Here is a 22,819-nt window from a genome sequence, read left to right as displayed (position 1 = left end):
ATGGTAATGTTGTGCAGCGCACAGCAGACCACAACTATGTGACCGACCCTGTCGGGCCGGTATTGCAAGGCCCCTCCGGAGCGGTCCAGGCATCTGAATCGCATCTTCAGCAGGCCGAAGCACCGCTCCACCACACCCCTGGTTGCTGCATGGGCCTTGCTGTATATGCTCTCCGCGTTGGTCTGAGGCCTCCGTATTGGGGTCATCAGCCATGACCTCAACGGATAGCCCGTCGCCCAGCAACCAGCCCCTCAGCCGGGGGGGGCATTCATCGAACATTGCGGGATGAACGACTGTGCCAAAATGTAGGCGTCATGCACACTCCCGGGGTACCATGCGCACACGTGCATGATCTTCATGTGGGGGTTGCAGACCACCTGAATGTTCATGGAGTATGCGCCCTTCCTGTTCATGAACACTTCCCTGTTGTCTGCAGGCGGGCGAATGGGGACGTGCACACCATCGATGACACCCTGGACCATCAGTATCCCGGCCACCTTGGAGAATCCACGTGCCCGTGCTTCCTGCTGTGCTCAGTCCTCGGGGAATTTAATGTACCTGTCCGCGATGGCGTACAAGGCGTCGGTCACGGCCCGGATGCACCTATGGACCGATGCCTGAGAGATTCCTCACCGTCTGGGGGTCAATGTTCCTCTAGGCATCCCCCGGACATTCCGGGCCTGAGCGCCTGCGGGGCGATGACGGGCCACTCCGCGGCCACTGTGGGCCATCGCAGTCTACGCTGCCGGATGGCCACCTACAGTGCTGCGGCTCCAACCACGGCAGTGAACATCGCTGTCTGGTTGGCATACATGGTGACCTGCAGGAGGGTGGTGGGGGGCAGAGAAACGACATGTTACACAGAGGTTCTTCCACACCTCGGCAACCGGGTTGCATGGGATACCTGTGTGCCCTGGTGGCCTGGTCCCGCTGCAGACATGCAGCCAACCTAACCCCTGGTCACTGTCTGCGTCCAACCGTCAGTTCACACCGTCCTCCTCACCAGTGTGCCAGTCGCCTGTGCCCATCAGCCACACGACAACCTGCGGCCGTGTCCTCGTCACCGTCCTGCCATATCAGGACGGCTGACATGTGGCATCCGCGGATGGACGACACCCTCCACACTCTCCCTCCCCCCCTCCCACCTCCACTCCCTCCCTCACCCCTCTCCCACCTCCACTCCCTCCATCAACCCCCCTCCCACCTCCACTCCCTCTCTCCCCCTCCCCACCTCCACTCCCTCCCTCACCCTCCCCACCTCCACTCCCTCCCCCCTCCACTCCCTCCCCCTCCCACATCCACTCCCTCCCTCACCCCCCTCCCACCTCCACTCCCTGCCTCACCCCCCTCCCACCTCCACTCCCTACCTCATCGCCCCTCCCACCTCCACTCCCTCCCTCACCGCCCCTCCCACCTCCACTCCCTCCCTCACCCCCCCCCCCTCCCACCTCCACTCCCCTCCCACCCCCCCCATTGGCCGCAGCGTTCTCGGGGAAGCCGACCCGGTCTGCAGGAGCTCTGGAACAGTCCGCTCACCTCCTCCCTGCTCGACTGGCTGACGACTTTATTTACCAGGTGTGGACGGCGACGGCGTGAACTGGGGTCACGCCGTCGGGACTTCAGCCCATTCGGGCCGGAGAATATCGGGGGTAGCGGAGAATCGCCATTTTGGGTGTCTCGGGCGATTCTTCGGCCTGTGCCGCGCAGAACTCGACGGGGCCGAGCTCGCTGCTTGGGTGCATCACGGGAGGGCGTCGGACCGGCGTCGCGTGGAAAGCTGCCGCGGCAGGCGATTCTCCCAACCGGCGCAGCATCGGAGAATCGTGCCCAATTATTCTGGGATTTGTATGGGCAGGGAAGTACCCGCGGGTGAAGAGGGTGATGCTTGAAAGGAACGGAGGGGAAGGGGGGCTGGCATTGCCGAACTTCAGCAAGTATTACTGGGCGGCCAACATAGCGATGATAAGGAAATGGATGGTGGGCGCGAGGTCGGTTTGGGAGCGGATGGAGGCTGCTTCGTGCAGGGGCACTAGCTTTACAACCTTGGTCACAGCGCCTCTGCCGCTTCCGCTGGCACGGTACTCCACCAGCCCGATAGTGGTGGTGGCTCTTCCGGATCTGGGGCCAGTGGAGGAGCATGTAGGAGAGGTAAGAGCATCGGTGCAGACACCAATCTGCGGCAACCACCGATTTGCCCCGGGGAACATGGACGGGGGGGTATCGACTGTGGAGGAGGGCGGGGATTGTGAGAATGGGGGATCTGTTCCTGGAAGGGAGCTTTCCGAGCATGAGGGCGCTGGAAGAGAAGTTTGGGCTGGCGAGAGGGAACGACTTTAGATACTCGCAGGTGAGGGATTTTGTACGCAGACTAGTGCCGTCCTTCCCACGTCTCCCGCCGAAGGGGAGGCAGGACAGGGTAGTTTCTAGGGGAGAGGTGGAAGAGGGTAGAGTTTCAGACGTCTACAAGGAACTAATGGGAGCTGAAGATACGCAGACCGAGGACCTGAAGCTTAAGTGGGAGGAGGAGCTTTGAGGGGGGGGGGGGGGGGGGGGGGGGGACAGAGAGAGAGCGAGCCGGAGGATGGTATTTGGGTAGAAGCCCTGAGCAGAGTAAGCACGACCGCAACATGCGCCAGGCTCAGCCTGATGTTTAAGGTCATGCACCGGGCCCACATGACGGTGGCCCGGATGAGCAGATTCTTCGGGCTGGAGAACAAGTGTGCTAGATGCGCTGGAGGGTCGGCTAACCATGTACATATGTTCTGGTCGTGCCCTAAACTCAGATGGTATTGGCAGAGATTCGCAATGTCATGTCCCGGGTATTGAAAGCTGGGGTAGTAACGAGACCGGAGATGGCAATCTTTGGGGTTTCGGAGGACCCGGGAGTCCATGAAGAGAGAGAGGTCGACGTTCTGGCCTTTGCTTCCCTGGTAGCCCGGCGACGAATACTGTTAGCATGGAGGGACTCAAAGCCCCCGAGGGCTGAGGTATGGCTATCGGACATGGCGAGCTTTCTTGGCCTAGAGAAAGTCAAGTTCACCGTGAGAGGTTCGCTACTGGCCTTTGTCCGAAGGTGGCAGACATTTATTGACTTCTTCGCAGAGGAGTAAGCGTTAAGGGTGGGGGGCAAGGGTAGAGTAGAGTAGAATAGGGGGATATTGAGACAGGTCCGTGCGTGAACAGAGCCGTGGTTTGCACTATGTTTAATTTGTAATTTGTGTCTTAACTTCTTTTTTTTGTACTGTACGATGTCGTTTTTTCTATATGCCTACAATACCTCAATAAAATAGTTTGTTAATAAAAAACAATTACGCAACTCTTCCTCGAGACTTTTCCCTGCCTGACTGATGTTGATGCTCTGTAACTACAAGAGCTGAAAGGATAAAGACTTATTAAGAGCTTCTCCTCACCAAGGGCACTTCAGGCTAATCCACAACCAACAACCTGCTCTGAAAACCCTGTTCACAGTTTAAAGCTGTGACAAATGCCATCACAACAGCTGACAAAATGCACAAAATTCTAAATCACACAACGTTCTAAATACAAGGTAATACAATATTCTTTAAAAAAACATCAAGTATCCCAATCTTACCAAAACTTTTTTTAAAAATCTAGATTCCAGATGCAGATCCACACCTTCGCCAAAATCTAATCAATTCTTCCATGGACCACAACCTCTGTAACACACTTCCTCAAAATTTGGACATTAGTTTTTGAGATATATTGTTTACAAACCAACAGGTCAACAAACAGGGATAAAACATTACCTCTGTCCACCTTCAGTGGTGAAGGTAAAAATACAGAATATTAGAGCTTCTGGCAGTTAATTGTTTACCACCTGGGTGTTCAATTGTATTTAGGTGGCAGGCAAGAATTGAGAACTTGTGTGCTCGAATATTTAAGATCAAAATGAAAGAAATGTTGATGGTTAGAGACCATCAACAATAGGCAATGAGGTCTCTCGTGTTCAATCCTTCACTGTCTGGCTATCTACATTATAACATTGATGTCTATCTTTTATATCATTAGACTTTTTAAATTACATATAACCTACGCCATAGTCCTCAGCCATTTTGTAAAAAGAATATACATTAGAAAAAACACATACCATTTGTGAATTTTCTCCTTTATCCCTCAGTTCTTCTTCGCCACTAAAAGCTAGGGGTGGAGTTGGGAATTCTAAAGGCAAGAAGTACTCTTCGGTCTGTACTCCTTTCACAGTGTTAGGCACTGTAGCTAAAAAGTATAGAGAAAAACAAGCAATTATAAACCAGATTAATTAAGTTTTTGTTATTCATTTACATGAATATATCTTGATTGCTATTGCACATTGGAGTAATTATCTTCTGTTATTTAGAACCCAACTTAATCCATTAGATAGGACAGTTCTGCTTCATTGTCAGCTGGGACTTATATTTAGAGATTACACACACAACAGGAGGGAAACTCATACACAGAAAGTAACAAGGAAACAAGCTATTCAGATGCTCCATATATGCGTTAGTCTTTTGTGCATTAAAATGTTCTTAAATGTCTATTTCAATAAATTTATAATATTGTAAGTAAGTCTTCAGACTGCATTGTTTACATGATTACTTCCCTCAGCAAGAAAGAGGACAAATCAAACCCGACCAATTACTGCTCCATCAGTTTACTCTCGATCATCAGTACAGTGGAAGGAGTCAAGAGCTTTCAAGCGGCATTTACTCAGCAATAACCTGCTCACAGACGCTGTTTGGGTTCCACCAGGTTCACTCAGCTCCTGACTTTATTACAGCCTCAGTTCAAACATGGACAAAGGAGCTGAATGCCAGAGGCGAGGTGACATCAAGGGAGCATTTGACCTACTATGGCATCAAGGAGCCCTAGCTAACCGGGAGTCAATGGGAATCGGGGGAAACCCCTCTGCTGGCTAGTCATACCTGGCACAAAAGGAAGATGGTTGTGGTGGTTGGAGGTCAATCATCGGTGCTCCAGGACATCACTGTAGGAGTTCCTCAGGGTCGTGTCCTAGGCCCAACCATTTTCAGCTGGTTCGTCAATGACTTTCATCCATGAGATGGTCAGATGTGGACTGCACAATGTTCAGTACCATTCGCAATAAAGCAGATAATGTCCAAATGCAGCTGGACAATATCCAGGCTTGAGCTGACCAGTGGCAATTAACATTCACGCCACACAAGTGTCAGGCAAGCCATCTCCAACATGAGGGGATCTAACCATCGGCCATTGACATTCAAAGGCATTACCATCACTGAGTCTCGCACGAACAAAATCCTGGGGAGGGGTTATCATTGACGAAAAACTGAACTGGAGTAGCCATATAAATACTGTGGCTACCAGAGCAGGTCAAAGGCTAGGAATCCTGCGACGAGTCACTCACCTCCTGACTCCCCAAAGCCTGTCCAGCATCTACAAGGCACAAGTCAAGTGTGTAATGCAACACTCTCCACTTGTTTGGATAAGTGCAGCTCCTACAACAGTCCAGAAGCTCCAGATCATCCAGAACAAGCAGCACGCTTGATTGCTAACCACTCAGTAAATATTTGTGCTCTTCATCACCAATGAACAGTGGTAGCCATGTGTACCATCTATAAGATGCACTGCAGAAACTCATCAAGGTTCCTGGGACAAAACTTTCCAAACCCATGATCACTATAACGTAGGTGTTTTAGCCCCAAGAGCTGTATCTCATTTTTTCTTGAAGTTACACAATGTTTTCACCTCAATTACTTTTTGTAGTAGTTAATTTCAAAAATTCACAACTCTCTGAATGAAGAAATTTCTCCTCACCTCAGTCCTAAAAAGGTTTACCCCTTATCCTCAAACTATGACCCCTAGTTCTGGACTTTCTCCACCATCAGGAACATCCTTTCTGAATCTACCCGGTTTAATCCTGTTAGAATTTTATAAGATTCTATGAGATCCCCCCTCACTCTTCGAAACCCCAATAAATATAATCCTAACCGATATAGTCTCTCCTCATGAAAGTCCCGCCATCTCAGGAATCAGCCTGGTAAACCTTTCCTACATTCTCTCCATACCAAGAACATCCTTCCTCAGATAAGAACACACAAACTGCACACAATACTCCAAGTGTGGCCTCACCAATGCCCTATACCATTGCAGTAAAACATCCCTATTCCTATATTAAAATCCTCTCACTGTGAAGGCCAACATAGCATCTTTTACTGCCTGTTCCTGCACGCTTACTTCCAGTGACTGATAAACAACGACATCAAGGTCTTGCTGTGTATCCACCTCTCTCAATTTACACCCATTCAAATAATAATCTGCCTTCCTATTTTTGTTACCAAGTGGATAACCTCACATTTATCCACGTTATACTGTATCTGCCATGCATATGGCCACTCACTCAACCTGTCCAAATCTCACTGAAGCATCTCTGCATCCTCCTCACAGCTCACCCAACTTTGTATCAGCTGCAAATTTGGAGATAACATATTTAGTTCCCGTGTCAAAATCATTAATATATAATGTGAACAGTTGGGATCCGAGCACAGTTCCCTGGGGTATCCCACTCGTCACTGCCTGCCAATTGGAAAAAGACCCATTTATCCCAACTTGTCTGCTAACCAGCTTTCTATCCATCTCAAGACTCTACCCGCAATCCAATATGTTTTAACTTTTCATAGTAATCTGCTATGTTAGTCCTTGTCAAAAGCCTTCTGAAGCTCCAAATAAACCACATCCACCAATTCTCCCTGGTCAAGTCTACTAGTTAGAGCTTCAAAGAATTCTAGCAGATTTGTCAAGCACGATTCCCCTTTCGTAAATCCATGCTGACTTTGTCTGATTATACCACTGCTTTCCAAATGCTGTGCTATGAAATCCTTGATCATGGACTCCAGCAACTTCCCTGCTACTGAGATAGTCTCTTCCCCCAACATCGCCACCTCTGCCCCTTAAGAAGCAATCCGATCACTATGCTCTGTGACCATCTCCTCCACCTTCCGAATCGTCGAGCCCTACATCTCCATCCATTGCTCCACCAGATCCAAAGTTACACGAGTGGGTGCCAACGCCAGTCACCTTTGTCAGATCAGCGGAGACCACTTGTCTCTGTTTCTTGAACTCCTGTAGTAAGGAATTCCACTGACCTCTCAGTTGTCCACTGGGAGGGCAACGATGACACAGGGGTCTCCACAATGTTCTCCCCACCTGCGACACGAGGGCCTTCCAAGTCAAATGAGGACCCTTTAATCGATTTATTCCTCATATTATAACAACATTGCTTAATTAGGCAAAAAGGGCCAAAAACTGAACCCCCAAGCAGGAGCCTCCTTACGTGCAACTGTTCACCTCATCACTGCCACCGGACGTCCACCTCAGCTATCTTATCGCTTTTTTCAACATTATGGTGGTTTCAGCCATGAGTTTCTTTAGGATGTTTAGATTATGGATTCTACAAACCAACCAGTTGCGCAGCATATTACTAAGCACGGTCCTAAACTCGTAATGCTCAGCAAGCTAACGAAGTTTAGATATGAAGGCTGTAATGGAATCATAGTATTTACAGTGTAGAAGGAGGCCATTTGGCCCATGGGGACTACACCGGCCCCTGAAAGAGCACCCCACCTAAGCCCACACCTCCACCCTATCCCCGTAACCCAGCAATCCCATCTAACCTTTGGACATACTGGGTAATTTAGAGTGATGAATCCACCTAACCTGCACATCTTTGGACTGTGGGAGGAAACCGGAGTAGCCGGAGGAAACCCACATCGACACGTAGAGAACGTGCAGACTCCACACAGACAGTGACCCAAGCCGGGAATCAAACCCAGGTCCCTGGCGCTGTGAAGCAACAGTGCCACCTTTCACGGTTCCTAATCGCAGAGTTGAATTCATAACGTTGGGAGGATAATCGAAGGCTGTGGATTCACGTGTTCCTTGACCAACTTGACTATCTGATTGAAGGTCTTTTGAGTCAGATGCCTCTGGGAACTTGAGGTTCCTAATTAAATTATAGGTTTGAGGCCCACAAATGTCTGATGTATCACCTTCTGCTCATCTCCCACTGTGATCTTATTCGCAGTGAAGAAATAGCAGAGCCGTTGTATGTACTGGCTCTAATCTTCAGCCTCTCGGTCAAACGAGTCTAGTTTACCAATAATAGGCATTTTCATTCATGTTTCGATGGTTCCCAACTCTCATTGGTCCTTTCTTCCCACCTCAAATCATGAATTATTGCAGGCTGTGATTAAACCTTTTACCTCGTCGCCAATGTGGTGGCTCGAGTGACATTTTGGACGCTTCCAGTGGTAACAAAGGGGTTTATTAACAAAAGGCAAAGGCTGTGATATATACGGAACAGATCACATTAGGTCTCATCTCTTCGACTCCAAATCCGTACTGCCCAGGCCCGCACTAACTCAATTGACTGGAGTTTGCGTGCTCCCGAGTGTTTGGCCCCGAGCCAGTCATGTGGTCTGCCAGGCCCTACCCTTAAAGGGGCCTATGTCCTTTATGCCTTCTTAATCAACTTACTTACCTGCTATGTTAACTTCAGGGATCTGGAGACTTGCACATCAAGGTTCCTGTTTTTTCTTTATTCTATTTTTTAAAATTCATTCATGGGATGGGGGAAATCGCATTTATGTCAGCATTTATTGCCCATCCCCGAGGACATGGTGCTGTGGATCTGGAGTCACAAAAAGGCCAGGCAAGGATGACAGATTCTCTTTGTTAAATGACCTGACCAAGACACCCTCCGTGTTTAAGTGAAGGCAAGCATCCAGCAGAGAGCAGCAGAGCGGAGCCACTGATTGGCTGTTGCGGGGAAAATTTGCATCAGTGCATTGCGGTCACTGTATCCAGAAGGTGGTTTGTGGAGGAGCTTTGTCAAGTGCCAGTTAAACCCAAAACACTTCTTCAGTGTTTCCCTCCCTACCCCCTCCTCTAACCAAAATAAAACAATCACTGTAAGGATCTCAGCCAAGTGAAGATCAAGAGGGAGACTCGAGGGCAGGGAGAATTAGAAAGAAGTTGAACCGTGACGTCACAGCCAGCAGGTAAGTGGTTGGCTGGTAACTGGTAAGTAGTTTTCCTTTTCCCTGAGGTGTGTTGATAAGGTAAGGTTTTTCTATTTCTATCTTTTTTTATCGTGTGATTGGTAACAATTTTTCTTTTTTTTTCTTTTTTCATTTATCTACTATTTGATATTAAAGTTTGACTAAGTTAAGCTTAAGATTAAAAATGGCAGGAGATCTCAGACCTGTGTTATGCTCCTCTTGCTCAATGTGGGAGCTCAGGGATGTGGCTGATGTCCCTGGCTCCTTCACGTGCGGGACGTGTGTCCAGCTGCAGCTCTTGTTAGACCGCATGACGGCTCTGGAGCTGCGGATGGACTCACTTTGGAGCATCCGCGATGCTGAGGAGGTTGTGGATAGCACGTTTAGCGAATTGGTCACACCACAGATTAGGATTGCTGAGGGAGAAAGGGAATGAGTGACCAAAAGGCAGAGAAAAAGCAGGAAGGCAGTGCAGGTGTCCCCTGCGGTCATCTCCCTCCAAAACAGATATACCGTTTTGGATACTGTTGGGGGAGATGGCTCACCAGGGGAAGGCAGCAGTAACCAGGTTCATAGCACCGTGGCTGGCTCTGCTGTACAAAAGGGTGGGAAAAAGAGTGGAAGGGCTATTGTCATAGGGGATTCAATTGTAAGGGGAGTAGATAGGCGGTTCTGTGGTCGAAAACGAGACTCCCGAATGCTATGTTGCCTCCCAGGTGCACGGGTCAGGGATGTCTCAGATCGGCTGCAGAACATTCTGAAGGGGGAGGGTGAACAGCCAGTTGTCGTGGTGCATATAGGCACCAATGATATAGATAAATAACGGGATGAGGTCCTACAGGCAGAATTTAAGGAGTTAGGAGCCAAGTTAAAAAGTCGGACCTCAGAGGTAGTAATCTCAGGATTGATACCAGTGCCACATAGTAGTCAGAGGAGAAATGAAAGAATAGTCAGGATGAATGCGTGGCTTGAGAGATGGCGCAGGAGGGAGGGGTTCAGATTTTTGGGATATTGGGACCGGTTCTGGGGGGAGGTGGGACTACTACAAATTGGACGGTCTACACCTGGGCCGGACTGGAACCAATGTCCTTGGGGGTGCTTTTGCTAATGCTGTTGGGGAGGGTTTAAACTAATGTGGCAGGGGGATGGGAAACAAACGAGGAGGTTCGTGGACAGTAAGGAGGTGGTAACTAAAGCCTGTAAGGAACTAAATCATGAAGCCAGCGTGACTAAGGGGTAGAGTAGGCAGGGAGCAGATGATGAACGCAAAGGGACTGGTGGTCTGAGGTGCATTTGTTTTAATGTAAGGAGTGTAGTAGGTAAGGCAGATGAAATTAGGGCTTGGATTAGTACCTGGGAGTATGATGTTATTGCTATTACTGAGACTTGGTTGAGGGAAGGGGATGATTGGCAACTAAATATCCCAGGATATCGATGCTTCAGGCGGGATAGAGAGGGAGGTAAAAGGGGTGGAGTAGTTGCATTACTGGTCAGAGAATATATCACAGCTGTGCTGAAGGAGGGCACTATGGAGAACTCGAGCAGTGAGGCGATATGGGCAGAGCTCAGAAATAGGAAAGGTGCGGTAACAATGTTGGGGCTGTACTACAGACCTCCCAACAGCGAGCGTGAGATAGAGGTACAAATATGTAAACAGATTATGGAAAGATGTAGGAGCAACAGGGTGGTGGTGATAGGAGATTTGAATTTTCCCAACATTGACTGGGTCACACTTAGTGTCAGAGGTCTAGATGGAGCAGAATTTGTAAGGAGCATCCTGGAGGGTTTTCTACAGCTGTATGTAAATAGTCCAACTCGGGAAGAGGCCATACTGGTCCTGGTGTTGGGGAATGAGCTCGGCCAGGTGGTTGAAGTTTCAGTCGGGGATTACTTTGGGAATAGTGATCACAATTCCATAAGTTTTAGAATACTCATGGACAAAGACGAGAGTGGTCCTAAAGGAAGAGTGCTTAATTGGGGGAAGGCCAACTATACCAAAATTCGGCAGGAGCTGGGGAATGTGGATTGGGAGCAGCTGTTTGAAGATAAAATCCACATTTGATATGTGGGAGGCTTTTAAAGAGAGGTTGATTAGAGTGCAGGACAGACATGACCCTGTGAAAATGAGGGATAGAAATGGCAAGATTAGGGAACCATGGATGATAGGTGAAATTGTGAGACTATCTAAGAGGAAAAAAGAAGCATACATAAGGTCTAGGCGACTGAAGACAGACAAATCTTTGTAAGAATATCAGGAATGTAGGACCAATCTGAAACAAAAAATCAAGAGGGCTAAAAGGGGTCATGAAATATATTTAGCTAACAGGGTTAAGGAAAATCCCAAAGCCTTTTATTCATATATAAGGAGCAAGAGGGTAACTAGAGAAAGGGTTGGCCCACTCGAGGACAATGGAGGAAAGTTATACGTGGAGTCAGAGAAAATGGGTGAGATTCTTAACGAGTACTTTGCATCAGTATTCACCGAGGAGAGGGACATGGCGGATGTTGAGGTTAAGGATAGATGTTTGATTACTCTAGGTCAAGTCGACATAAGGGGGGAGGATGTGTTGGGTATTCTAAAAGGCATTAAGGTGGACAAGTCCCCAGGTCCGGATGGGATCTATCCCAGGTTACTGAGGGAAGCGAGGGACGAAATAGCTGGGGCCTGAACAGATATCTTTGCAGCATCCTTGAACAGGTGAGGTACTGGAGGACTGGAGAATTGCGAATGTTGTCCCCTTGTTTAAGAAGGGTAGCAGGGATAATCCAGGTAATTATAGATCGGTGAGCCTGACGTCAGTGGTAGGGAAGCTGCTGGAGAAGATACGGAGGGATAGGATCTATTCACATTTGGAAGAAAATGGCTTATCAGTCTTACCAACTTAATAGAATTCTTTGAGGAAGTGACAAAGTTGATTGATGGTGGAAGGGCTGTAGATGTCATATACATAGACTTCAGTAAGGCATTTGATAAGGTGCCCCATGATGGAGAAAATGAAGTCTCATGGGGTCCAGGGTGTACTAGCTAGATGGATAAAGAACTGGCTGGGCAACAGGAGACAGAGAGAGTAGTAGTGGAAGGGAGTTTCTCAAAATGGAGAACTGTGACCAGTGGTGTTCCACAGGGATCCGTGCTGGGACCACTGTTGTTTGTGATATACATAAATGATCAGGAGGAAGGTATAGGTGGTCTGATTAGCAAGTTTGCAGATGACACTAAGATTGGTGGAGTAGCAGATAGTGAAGGGGCTGTCAGAGAATACAGCAGAATATAGATAAATGGAGAGTTGGGCAGAGAAATGGCAGATGGAGTTCAATCCGGGCAAATGCGAGGTGATGCATTTTGGAAGATCCAATTCAAGAGCGAACTATAGGTGAAATGAAAAAGCCCTGGGGAAAATTGATGTACAGAGAGATCTGGGTGTCCAGGTCCATTGTACCCTGAAGGTGGCAACGCAGGTCGATAGAGTGGTCAAGAAGGAATACGGCATGCTTTCCTTCATCGGAAGGGGTATTGAGTACAAGAGTTGGCAGGTCATGTTACAGTTGTATAAGACTTTGGTTCGGCCACATTTGGAATACTGCGTACAGTTCTGGTCGCCACATTACCAAAAGGATGTGGATGCTTTGGAGAAGGTGCAGAGGAGGTTCACCAGGATTTGCCTGGTATGGAGGGCGCTAGCTATGAAGAGAGGTTGAGTAGATTAAGATTAATTTCATTAGAAAGACGGAGGTTGAGGGGGGACCTCATTGAGGTCTACAAAATCATGAGAGGTATGAACAGGGTGGATAGCAAGAAGCTTTTTCCTCAGAGTGGGGGACTCAATTACTCGGGGTCACGAGTTCAAGGTGAGAGGGGAAAGGTTTCAGGGAGATATACGTGGAAAGTTCTTTACGCAGAGGGTGGTGGGTGCCTGGAACACATTGCCGGCGAAGGTGGTAGAGGCGGGCACGATAGCGTCATTTAAGATGTATCTGGACAGATACATGAACGGGCAGGGAGCAGAGGGATACAGATCCTTAGAAAATAGGCGACAGTTTTAGATAGAGGATCTGGATTGGCGCAGGCTTGGAGGGCCGAAGGGCCTGTTCCTGTGCTGTAATTTTTCTTTGTTCTTTTAAAAAATATATATATTTATTGTTTTTTAACAAAACAATTTTTTCCCCTTACAAACAATAAACAAGGAACGGTTGCCACCGCCTGTAGAACCCCTGCGCAGACCCCCTTAAGGCAAACTTCACCCTTTCCAACTTTATGAACCCAGCCATGTCGTTTGTCCAGGCCTCCACGCTAGGGGGCTTCGCCTCCTTCCACATTAGCAAGATCCTTCGCCGGGCTACCAGGGACGCAAAGGCCAGAATGCCGGCCTCTTTCGCCTCCTGCACTCCCGGCTCGTCCACTACTCCAAATATTGCTAGCCCCCAGCTTGGCTTGACCCGGACTTTCACCACCTGAGATATTGCTCCCGCCACTCCTCTCCAGAACCCCTCCAGTGCCGGGCATGACCAAAACATATGGACATGGTTCGCCGGACTCCCTGAACATCTTCCACATCTGTCCTCTACCCCAAAGAACCTACTCAACCTCGCCCCCGTCAAGTGCACTCTGTGAACCACCTTAAATTGTATCAGGCGGAGCCTAGCACATGAGGAGGAGGAATTGACCCTACCCAGGGCATCAGCCCACAAACCTTCCTCGATCTCCTCCCCCAGCTCCTCCTCCCATTTACCCTTCAACTCTTCTGCTAGCGCTTCCCCCTCTTCTTTCATCTCTTGGTGCATTGCCGAAACCTTGCCCTCCCCGACCCATACACCCGAGATCACCCTGTCTTGAATTTCTTGTGCCGGGAGCAACGGGAATTCCCTGACCTGTCGCCTCACAAAAGCCCTCACCTGCATATATCTGAATGCGTTTCCCGGGGGTAGCTCAAACTTCTCCTCCAGTGCCCCTAGGCTCGCAAATGTCCCGTCGATGAACAGGTCCCCCATTCTTCTAATCCCCGCCCGGTGCCAGCCCTGGAACCCCCCGTCCATCTTCCCCGGGACAAACCGGTGGTTACCCCGATCGGGGACCACACCGAGGCTCCCACTGCACCCCTATGCCGTCTCCACTGGCCCCAGATCCTTAACATTGCCGCCACCACTGGGCTCGTGGTGTACTTTGATGGCGAGAGCGGCAACGGTGCCGTCACCAGCGCCCCCAAGCTCGTTCCTTTGCAGTACGCCATCTCCATCCTCTTCCATGCCGCCCCCTCTCCCTCCATAACCCACTTACAGATCATCGCCACGTTTGCTGCCCAGTAGTAGCTCCCTAGGTTTGGCAGCGCCAGCCCTCCTCGGTCCCTACTGCGCTCCAGGAACCCTAACCTTACCCTTGGGGTTTTGTTCGCCCAAACAAACCCCATAATACTCCTACCTACTCTCTTGAAATAGCCTTTGGTGATCACGATGGGGAGGCACTGGAACACAAACAAAAACCTCGGAAGGACCACCATTTTTACCGACTGCACTCTACCCGCCAACGAGAGCGGCAACATGTCCCATCTTTTAAAGTCCACCTCCATTTGGTGCACCAACCTCGTCAGATTCAGTTTGTGTAGGGCCCCCCAGCTCCTGGCTATCTGGATCCCTAGATACCGAAAACTCCCCTCCGCCCTCCTCAGCGGTAGGTCCCCTGTCCCTCTTTCTTGGTCCCCTGCCTGTAGTACAAAAAGCTCGCTCTTCCCTACATTGAGCTTATAGCCCGAGAACTCCCGAAACTCCCTCAAAGTCTGCATGACCTCCACCATCCCCTCCATTGGGACCGCCACGTACAGCAGCAGGTCGTCCGCGTATAGCGACACCCGATGCTCTTCTCCCCCGCGGACCACCCCCCTCCATTTATTAGACTCCCTCAGTGATATGGCCAAGGGTTCGATCGCCAATGCAAACAACAGGGGGGACAGAGGGCACCCCTGCCTCGTTCCTCGGTACAGCCGAAAGTACTCCGACCTCCGCCGGTTCGTCACCACACTTGCCACCGGGGCGCTGTAAAGGAACTTAACCCAGCTAATAAACCCTCCCCCGAACCTACGCAACACCTCCCAGAGGTACTCCCACTCAACACGGTCAAAGGCCTTTTCCGCGTCCATGGCTGCCACTATCTCCGCCTCTCCCTCCTCCGATGGCATCATTATCACGTTTAAGAGCCGCCGCACATTCGTATTTAATTGCCTGCCCTTTACAAATCCCGTCTGGTCCTCATGTATCACCCCGGGACACAGTCCTCAATCCTCGTGGCCAGCACTTTTGCCAATAGCTTAGCGTCCACATTAAGGAGCGAAATCGGCCTGTACGATATACATTGGCTGTGGGTTCTTGTCTCGCTTCAGAATCAAGGAAATTGTCGCCTCCGACATTGTCGGGGGCAGGGTCCCCTCCTCTCTTACCTCGTTAAAGGTCCTCACTAGTAGCGGGGCCAACAGGTCAGCATACTTTCTATAGAACTCCACCGGTAACCCCTCCGGCCCCGGGGCCTTCCCCGCCTGCATGCTCCCCAAAACCTTCCTCAGCTCCTCCAACCCGATTGGTGCCCCCAAACCAGCCACCTCTTGCTCCTCCACCCTCGGGAACCGCAGTTGGTCCAAGAATCTTCCCATCCCCTCTTCCCCCCCCTGGGGGCTGGGATCTGTACAGCTCTTCATAGAAGGCCTTGAATACATTGTTTATTTTCGTTGCACTCTGGGCCATGGCTCCCCCACCATCTTTGACTCCCCCTATTTCCCTTGCTGCCGCCCTCTTACGGAGCTGTTGTGCCAGCATCCGACTGGCCTTTTCCCCGTACTCGTTGGTCGCCACCTGCGCCTTCCTCCACTGTGCCTCCGCCTTCCCCGTGGTCAACAGGTCAAACTCCATCTGGAGCCGTCGCCTTTCCCCAAGTAATCTTTCCTCCGGGGCCTCTGCGTATCTCCTGTCCACTCGCAAAATCTCCCCCACTAACCTCTCCCTTTCCATGCCCTCTGTCTTCTCCCTATGAGCCCTGATGGAGATTAGCTCTCCCCTGATCACCGCCTTCAACGCCTCCCATACCACCCCCACTCGCATCTCCCCGTTGTCGTAGGCTCCAAGTACCTTTCAATACACCCCCTTACCTTACCACACACCACCTCATCTGCCAACAGTCCCACATCCAACCGCCACAGTGGGCGTTGGTCCCTCTCCTCTCCCAGCCCCACTTCCACCCAGTGCGGGGCATGGTCCGAAACGGCTATGGTCGAATACTCCGTCCCCTCCACCCTCGGGATGAGCGCCCTGCCCAGCACAAAGAAGTCTATCCGGGAGTATGCCTTGTGCACGTGGGAGAAGAAAGAAAATTCCCTGGCCTGAGGTCTTACTAAACCTCCATGGGTCCACTCCCCCCATCTGGTCCATAAACCTCCTGAGCACCCTGGCCGCCTCCGGCCTCTTTCCCATCCTTGATCTGGAGCGGTCTAGTGCTGGGTCCAGCACTGTGTTAAAGTCCCCTCCCATTATTAGTACTCCTACCTCCAGGTCAGGCGCCCCAACATGCGCTTCATAAATCCAGCATCATCCCAGTTCGGGGCGTATACATTTACCAACACCACCCACGTCCCTTGCAACCTACCACTCACCATCACTTATCTCCCTCCATTGTCCGCTATGATAGTCTTGGCCTCAAATGACACATGTTTTCCCACCAGAATTGCCACCCCTCTGTTTTTTGCGTCCAGTCCCGAGTGAAATACCTGTCCTACCCATCCCCTTCTTAACCTAACCTGGTCCGCCACCTTCAGGTGTGTCTCTTGGAGCATAGCCACGTCTACCTTCAGGCCCTTCAAGTGCGCGAACACTCGAGCCCTGTTCACCGGTCCGTTCAGGCCCCTCACGTTCCATGTTATCAGCCGGATTGGAGGGGCTCTCCCTCCTCCTCCTCCTCCCCCCCCGCCCGCCGACTAGCCATCTCCTTTTCTGGGCCAGTCCCGTGTCTCCCTCACCTCCGTCCTGACCACCTCTTCTGTATCCCATTCCCTTTCGGCCAGTGCAGCAGCAACCCTGTTTCCCCCCCCGCTAGATCCCTATTTAGCTTTTTTGCTCCCCCCATATAACTCCCGTAAGTCAGCTGACGCCTGCTGACCCCGGCTTCCCCCGCCATCGCTTTGACCCCCCCCCCCCCCCCCTGTGGGAATCTCCCCATCAGTAGACGTTCCTATGCTCCCCCTCCCACCTTTCTTCCCGCGCGCGGGAGAAAAACCTGCGCTTTTCAGAGCCTGCCCCGCCCCCCCGACGCAGCTTCTGTTGCGGCCTTGTCTCTCGTCCCCAGCCCATATAACATTCCCTGCACGTGCTTGCCCCCCTTTATACATCCGCCATCATACTTCAACCCTCAAATACCCCCCACCCTCACAAACCCTCAATTAGAGTCCAACTTTTCAGTTAATATAAAGGTCCACGCCTCTTCGGGCGTTTCGAAGTAGTGGTGTTGGCCGTTATATGTGACCCACAGTCACGCTGGCTGCAACATTCCAAATTTCACTCCTTTCCGATGCAGCACCGCTTTGGCCCGGTTGAAACCCGCTCTCCGCTTAGTGACCTCCGTGCTCCAGTCCGGGTATATTCTAATCTCAGCCTTGTCCCACTTGCTGCTCCGCTCCTTCTTGGCCCATTTCAGGACCCTCTCTCTGTCTGTGAACCGGTGAAATCTCACCACCATCGCCCTTGGTGGCTCGTTTGCTTTGGGCTTCCTCGCCAGCACCCGGTGCGCCCCTTCCAGCTCCAGCAACCCCGGGGGGGCTTCCGCACCCATCAGCGCCCCGATCATTGTGCCCGCATATGCCGCGGCGTCGGCCCCCTCCACTCCTTCTGGGAGACCCAGGATCCTCAAATTGTTTCTCCTCAACCTGTTCTCCAGGTCTTCGAGTCTTCCCGCCCACGTCTTGTGTAGCGCCTCGTGCCGCTCCACTCTCATCGACAGGCCCAAGAGCTCGTCCTCATTCTCACTCACTTTGTCCTGGATCTCCACCTCGTGGGCTTTCTGGGTTGCCCCAAGTCCTTCAATTATTGCCAGCATCGGCGCCACCATCTCCTTGCGCAGCTCCTCGAAGCAGTGCTTGATGAATTCTTGCATCTCTTCTTTGTCCCCGGCCGCCGCCATTTTGTTTATTTTACCCTTCTTCTCCCGCTGCTCCAGTGCCGTTTTTTTGGCCGTTTCGCTGCGGGTCCGGTCCATACAGGATCGTGGGGGACCTCTCTTCTCTCTTCCCCACGGGTTGGCTATGTGAAAAGTCCCGTTGGGGCTCTTCTATCGAGCCCGAAAGTCCGTCTTCGCGGGAGCAGCCGATTCGTGCGGCTTAGCTCCGCATAGCCGCAACCGGAAGTCTTTTTCTTTGTTCTTTGACATTAGTGAACCAGATGATTCATGGCTATCATTAGACTTTTAATTGCAGATTTTTTATTGAATTCAAATTTCACCATCTGCCATGGTGGGATTCAAACCCGCGTACCCAGAATGTTACCCCGAGTCTCTGGATTACTAGTCCAGCGACAATACTACTACGCCATTGCCTCCCTTTTATTGGATCTTCCTTGCCTTGGTTTACTTCTTCCAGTGCATTACCTCATACTTTCCAGATTGAATTCCATTTGCCACTTTTCTGCTCACCTGACCAGTCCATTTATATCTTCCTGAAGTCTACAGCTTTCCTTTTCACTATCAATCTCTCTGGCAATTTTTGCATCACCTGCAAATGTCTTAATCATGCCCCCTACATTTAAGTCCAAACCATTGAGATATACCAGGCAAAACAAGGGAGCTCAGCAGAACCTCACTGGAAACAGTTTCCTCATCTCAAAAATACCTGTGACCACTACCCTATGCTCCCTGTCACTGAGCCAATTTTGAACCAACTTGTCACTGTCGCTTGGTTTCCATGGGCTCATACTTTTCTGATGAGTCTGCTATGGGAGACCTATCAAAACAACAGAAGAACACAAGAAATTGGAACAGACCATAAGGCCCACCGAGCTAGCTCTGCCATTCAATATGATCATGGCTGATCTTGGGCTTCAACTCTACACCCGCCTGCTCTGCTGAAATACCAAAAATCTGTCTACATCAGCTATAAATAGCGATGCAGCATCCACAACCCTGTGGACGTAGAGATTTCCAAACATTCACAATTCTGAGTGAAGAAATTTCTCATCTCTGATTGACCCTCAATCCCAATATGGTGCCCCTCTAGTCTAGAGGTAAGCCAGCGGAACCAACCTCTTGGTATCTACCCTGTCAAGCCCCTTCAGTATCTTGTATGTTTCACTGCGATCAGCTCGCATTCTTCTAAACTCCAGAGAATATCGGCCCAATTTGTTCAGCCTCTCATCATAGGATAATCTTCTCATCTCAGGCACCAATTTCATGAACCTTTGCTGTATTGACTCCAATCCTTCCTTAAATATGGAACCAAAACTGCATGTAGTACTCCAGGTTACGATCTCACCAAACCCCTGTACAATTGTAGCAAGACATACTTATTCCTGTACTCCAATCCCCTTGCAATAAAGGGCAACATGACATGTGCCATCCTAATTTTCTGCTGTACCTGGATGCTAAATTTGAGTTCCTCGTTAGAGCATACCGAATTTTGTCTGAACACCAACATTTACATATTTCATTTTATCTAAAACATATTCTGCTTTTTTATTAAAAGTAAATAACCTCACTCTTCTCCATTTTATAATCCATCTCCCACCTTGCTGGCCATTCATCTAACCCATCTTTATTTCTTTGCAGCATCGCTATGTCCTCCTCAAAACTCACATTCCCATAAAAGGTCTTGCTAAAATCCATGGAGGCGACATCAAAAGTGGCACCCATCTCCATCCTCCTTGTTAACTCCTCAAAATAATTCAATCAAGTTAGTCAGATACAACCTTCCCTCAACAAATCCTGATTTACCGTTCTTAATTAATGTAACCAAAAAAAACTTGGCTCTTTCAGTCAGCTTAAAGCAGTGGCCTTGGTCAAAAGGCCTGTAAACAGGGCCATTTGTCAGATTTTTTGAAACGGTCAGTTTGTTATTGAAGTTAACCTTTACACAGCAGTATTTAGTCCCAATTCTAATGATTAAAGTTACAACACAATACATGAATGTTTTTTTAAAAAGGTCCAGTGCTCTGATTTTAGGATTATAGAAATTTACTCATTTATCAAAATGGATAACTTACAAAAACAGTGCTTTTTTATTTGTTGCTTGTGTCTAAATGAACAAAACAACATTAACACTGCTTAAGACTCTATATGAAAGATCACCTTTTACAAAATGCACATAACTTTCACATTCAATTCGATTTTGGTCTTGAGAGGGCCGAAAGCAGTTTTAGCAACAAGGAACAAAAATACCTTTTTTCTTAGGAATGCTTTCAGCATCTTTCTTTGGTGAAGCTTTGATTAGGCGGTTGGCATAAATATTCTTTATATCTAGCTCCTTTTCCTTCCCCTTTGAATAAATATGAAAAAAAATAACTTTTCACATTTTAGAAGAAACAGCTAAATGCCAGCCTACATATACTTTTCACTAGCCCGACTATCACATTACTACAGGCACCTAGGCTAAGATCAGCTCATTTAGAATAGTTTGCAAGCAGACCTAGTTTTCTTGGGATATACAGCTAAGTTTCACTCAGGGCAGTGAATTTACTAATTGAGTACTGGGGAGCTCAGCTTTAATGTTAAAGGTAAATGGTCATTTCAAATGGTCATTGGATAGACATATGGACAATAAGGGAATAGTGCAGATGGGCTTTAGAGTGGTTTCACAGGTCGGCGAAACATCGAGGGCCGAAGGGCCTGTACTGCACTGTAATGTTCTATGTTCTAAATCACAGTGGCATATGGGTTAGCACTGCGGTTCAAATCCAGCCTAGGGTCACTGTCTGCACGGAGTTTGTACGTTTTCCCGTGTCTGCGTGAGTTTCCTCTGGGTGCTGCGGTTTCCTCCCACAGTCTAAAGATGTACAGGTTAGGCGGATTGTCATGCTAAATTACCCCTTAGTGTCCAAAAGATTAGGTGAGGTTACTGTGATGGGGGGGGGGGGGGGGGTACTAGGTAGGGTGTTCTTTCACAGGGTTGGTGCAGACTCAATGGACTGAATGGCCTTCCTCTGTACTGCAGGGATCCTATGATTCTAAGTGATAAGATCAATCCAGGCTACAGTTAGCATTCTGCGTATTGTTTTTTCCATATATTTTCTTCTGCAGTTAGTTTTACAAAGTAATGTATGTAATACAATGTCTAAAATGAAGATTACTAAAGCACAGTGAAATCACAAAGGAAGCTTTATACAGGAAATAGAAGTTCTCAAAAAAAACAATACTCCCTTCATGTCTTATCCATTCAATTGAAACTAATTTTAAATACAGGGAGTTTTAAGTATATATATGACAATGGACTTTTAAAAAAATTCCACACTCATTTACAGCTTTCACCTGGCATGAGATCACAGTAATATTTACAAAGGCTTAGAGTATATCTTGACCAAAAATAATAAATAGTTTAAAATGAAAACGGCAATTCGCAGATACAAAATCACGTTGGTAAATTAATTATAATCACAATTTGTGTCCAAATATTCCTATATTGTTCATGAAAATTTATTTGAAGCATGGTTGCATTTTCAGTGCAAAAATTTCATTAGAGTAAACTTAATTTGGCTATATTGTCATGTGAGAATACCTTTAAGAAATGGGTGTTTATAAATGGGTATGTATATACATATCTGTAGTGAGAGTACCTTTAAGAAATGGATGTTTACTACTGCAGTGATGTCAGAGAGCGGGTGGAGCTGGGCTGTCTGTCAGCTTTTTGCTTTTGTTTTTGAGCAGGCTGCAGGGTGTGTTTTAGTTTCATTTTCAGAGCTGGATAGCTGCAGTCACAGCCAGAAGGTGTATGAATCTCTCTCTGTAATCTAAAGACTGTAAATCGATCCTGGTGATTTAAAACTAATAACAGTAGTGACTTTAATCTGATGTGCTTCTGGTAAATGGTGTTTTAAGTCGAATGGATGTTAAAAGGAAAGCTTAATGGATTACTTAGTGTTGTATTCTTTGGGGGTTGTATTTGAATTAATGGTTGTTAAGATGTTCACTGTATGTTTTAAAAAAGTTAACTTGAGTTCATAGAATAAACATTGTTTTGCTTTAAAAAATGCTTTTCCATTTCTGCTGTACCTCACCTGTAGAATGGGCCGTGTGCTCCCCATACCACAATCTATTAACAGTTGTGGGTCAGGTGAACCCCATGCTACACTTTGGGGTTCTCTAAACCCTGGCCCATAACAATATATTTAAAAAACATTAAATTTATTCTGAATGGGAGCTAATAACTTTACTGAAAACAAAACAAGGTTTTCCAGCATATTAACAATACCACAATACAACAACTTTCACTTATTAGTTAAATAATGCCTATTTATATATGACTGCTAACTGGTCAGAAGACATTTCTTCCATTCAACAAAACTGCTATACTGCAAAGTACCTTTAGTTTCTGATTAAGATGCTGGATTGTCTCCTGGAGATTTTGAACATTTTCCTGAGCCACATGTGTCTTCTTCCGCTCAGATGTCACTTGCCGAAGGAAGCTATTGTTGCTCAGCTCCATGTTTCTCTCCAGCTCCTTAATTTAAGAGATAAATTTAAGAAAATTAACTTGATGTTTCATATTGTCTTCAACTTTACCTTATCCTTCAATATAAATTGTTTTTAATCTGCCTGGTTGCACTCAAGGTTA

The 22,819-nt window shown here is 48.4% G+C and overlaps 1 protein-coding gene across 3 annotated transcripts in view; it reads right to left on the bottom strand.

The window, feature by feature from the left end:
• Positions 1-22,819, bottom strand: part of lca5 (lebercilin LCA5) — a 201,824-nt gene that overhangs the window by 71,916 nt on the left and 107,089 nt on the right. For all 3 annotated transcript variants that reach the window (XM_072499819.1, XM_072499817.1, XM_072499818.1), the window contains exons 4-6: positions 22,568-22,705; positions 20,431-20,527; positions 4,109-4,236 (exon numbers count right to left, since the gene is read on the bottom strand). In XM_072499819.1, coding sequence (XP_072355920.1) covers positions 4,109-4,236; positions 20,431-20,527; positions 22,568-22,705 — 363 coding nt within the window. The remainder of the gene's footprint in view (positions 1-4,108; positions 4,237-20,430; positions 20,528-22,567; positions 22,706-22,819) is intronic.

This window comes from Scyliorhinus torazame, chromosome 4 (assembly GCF_047496885.1).
Source record: "Scyliorhinus torazame isolate Kashiwa2021f chromosome 4, sScyTor2.1, whole genome shotgun sequence".
NCBI lineage: Eukaryota > Metazoa > Chordata > Chondrichthyes > Carcharhiniformes > Scyliorhinidae > Scyliorhinus > Scyliorhinus torazame.
The sequence above is the reverse complement of the archived record's forward strand: the minus strand, read 5'-3'. Positions and strand labels throughout refer to the sequence as shown.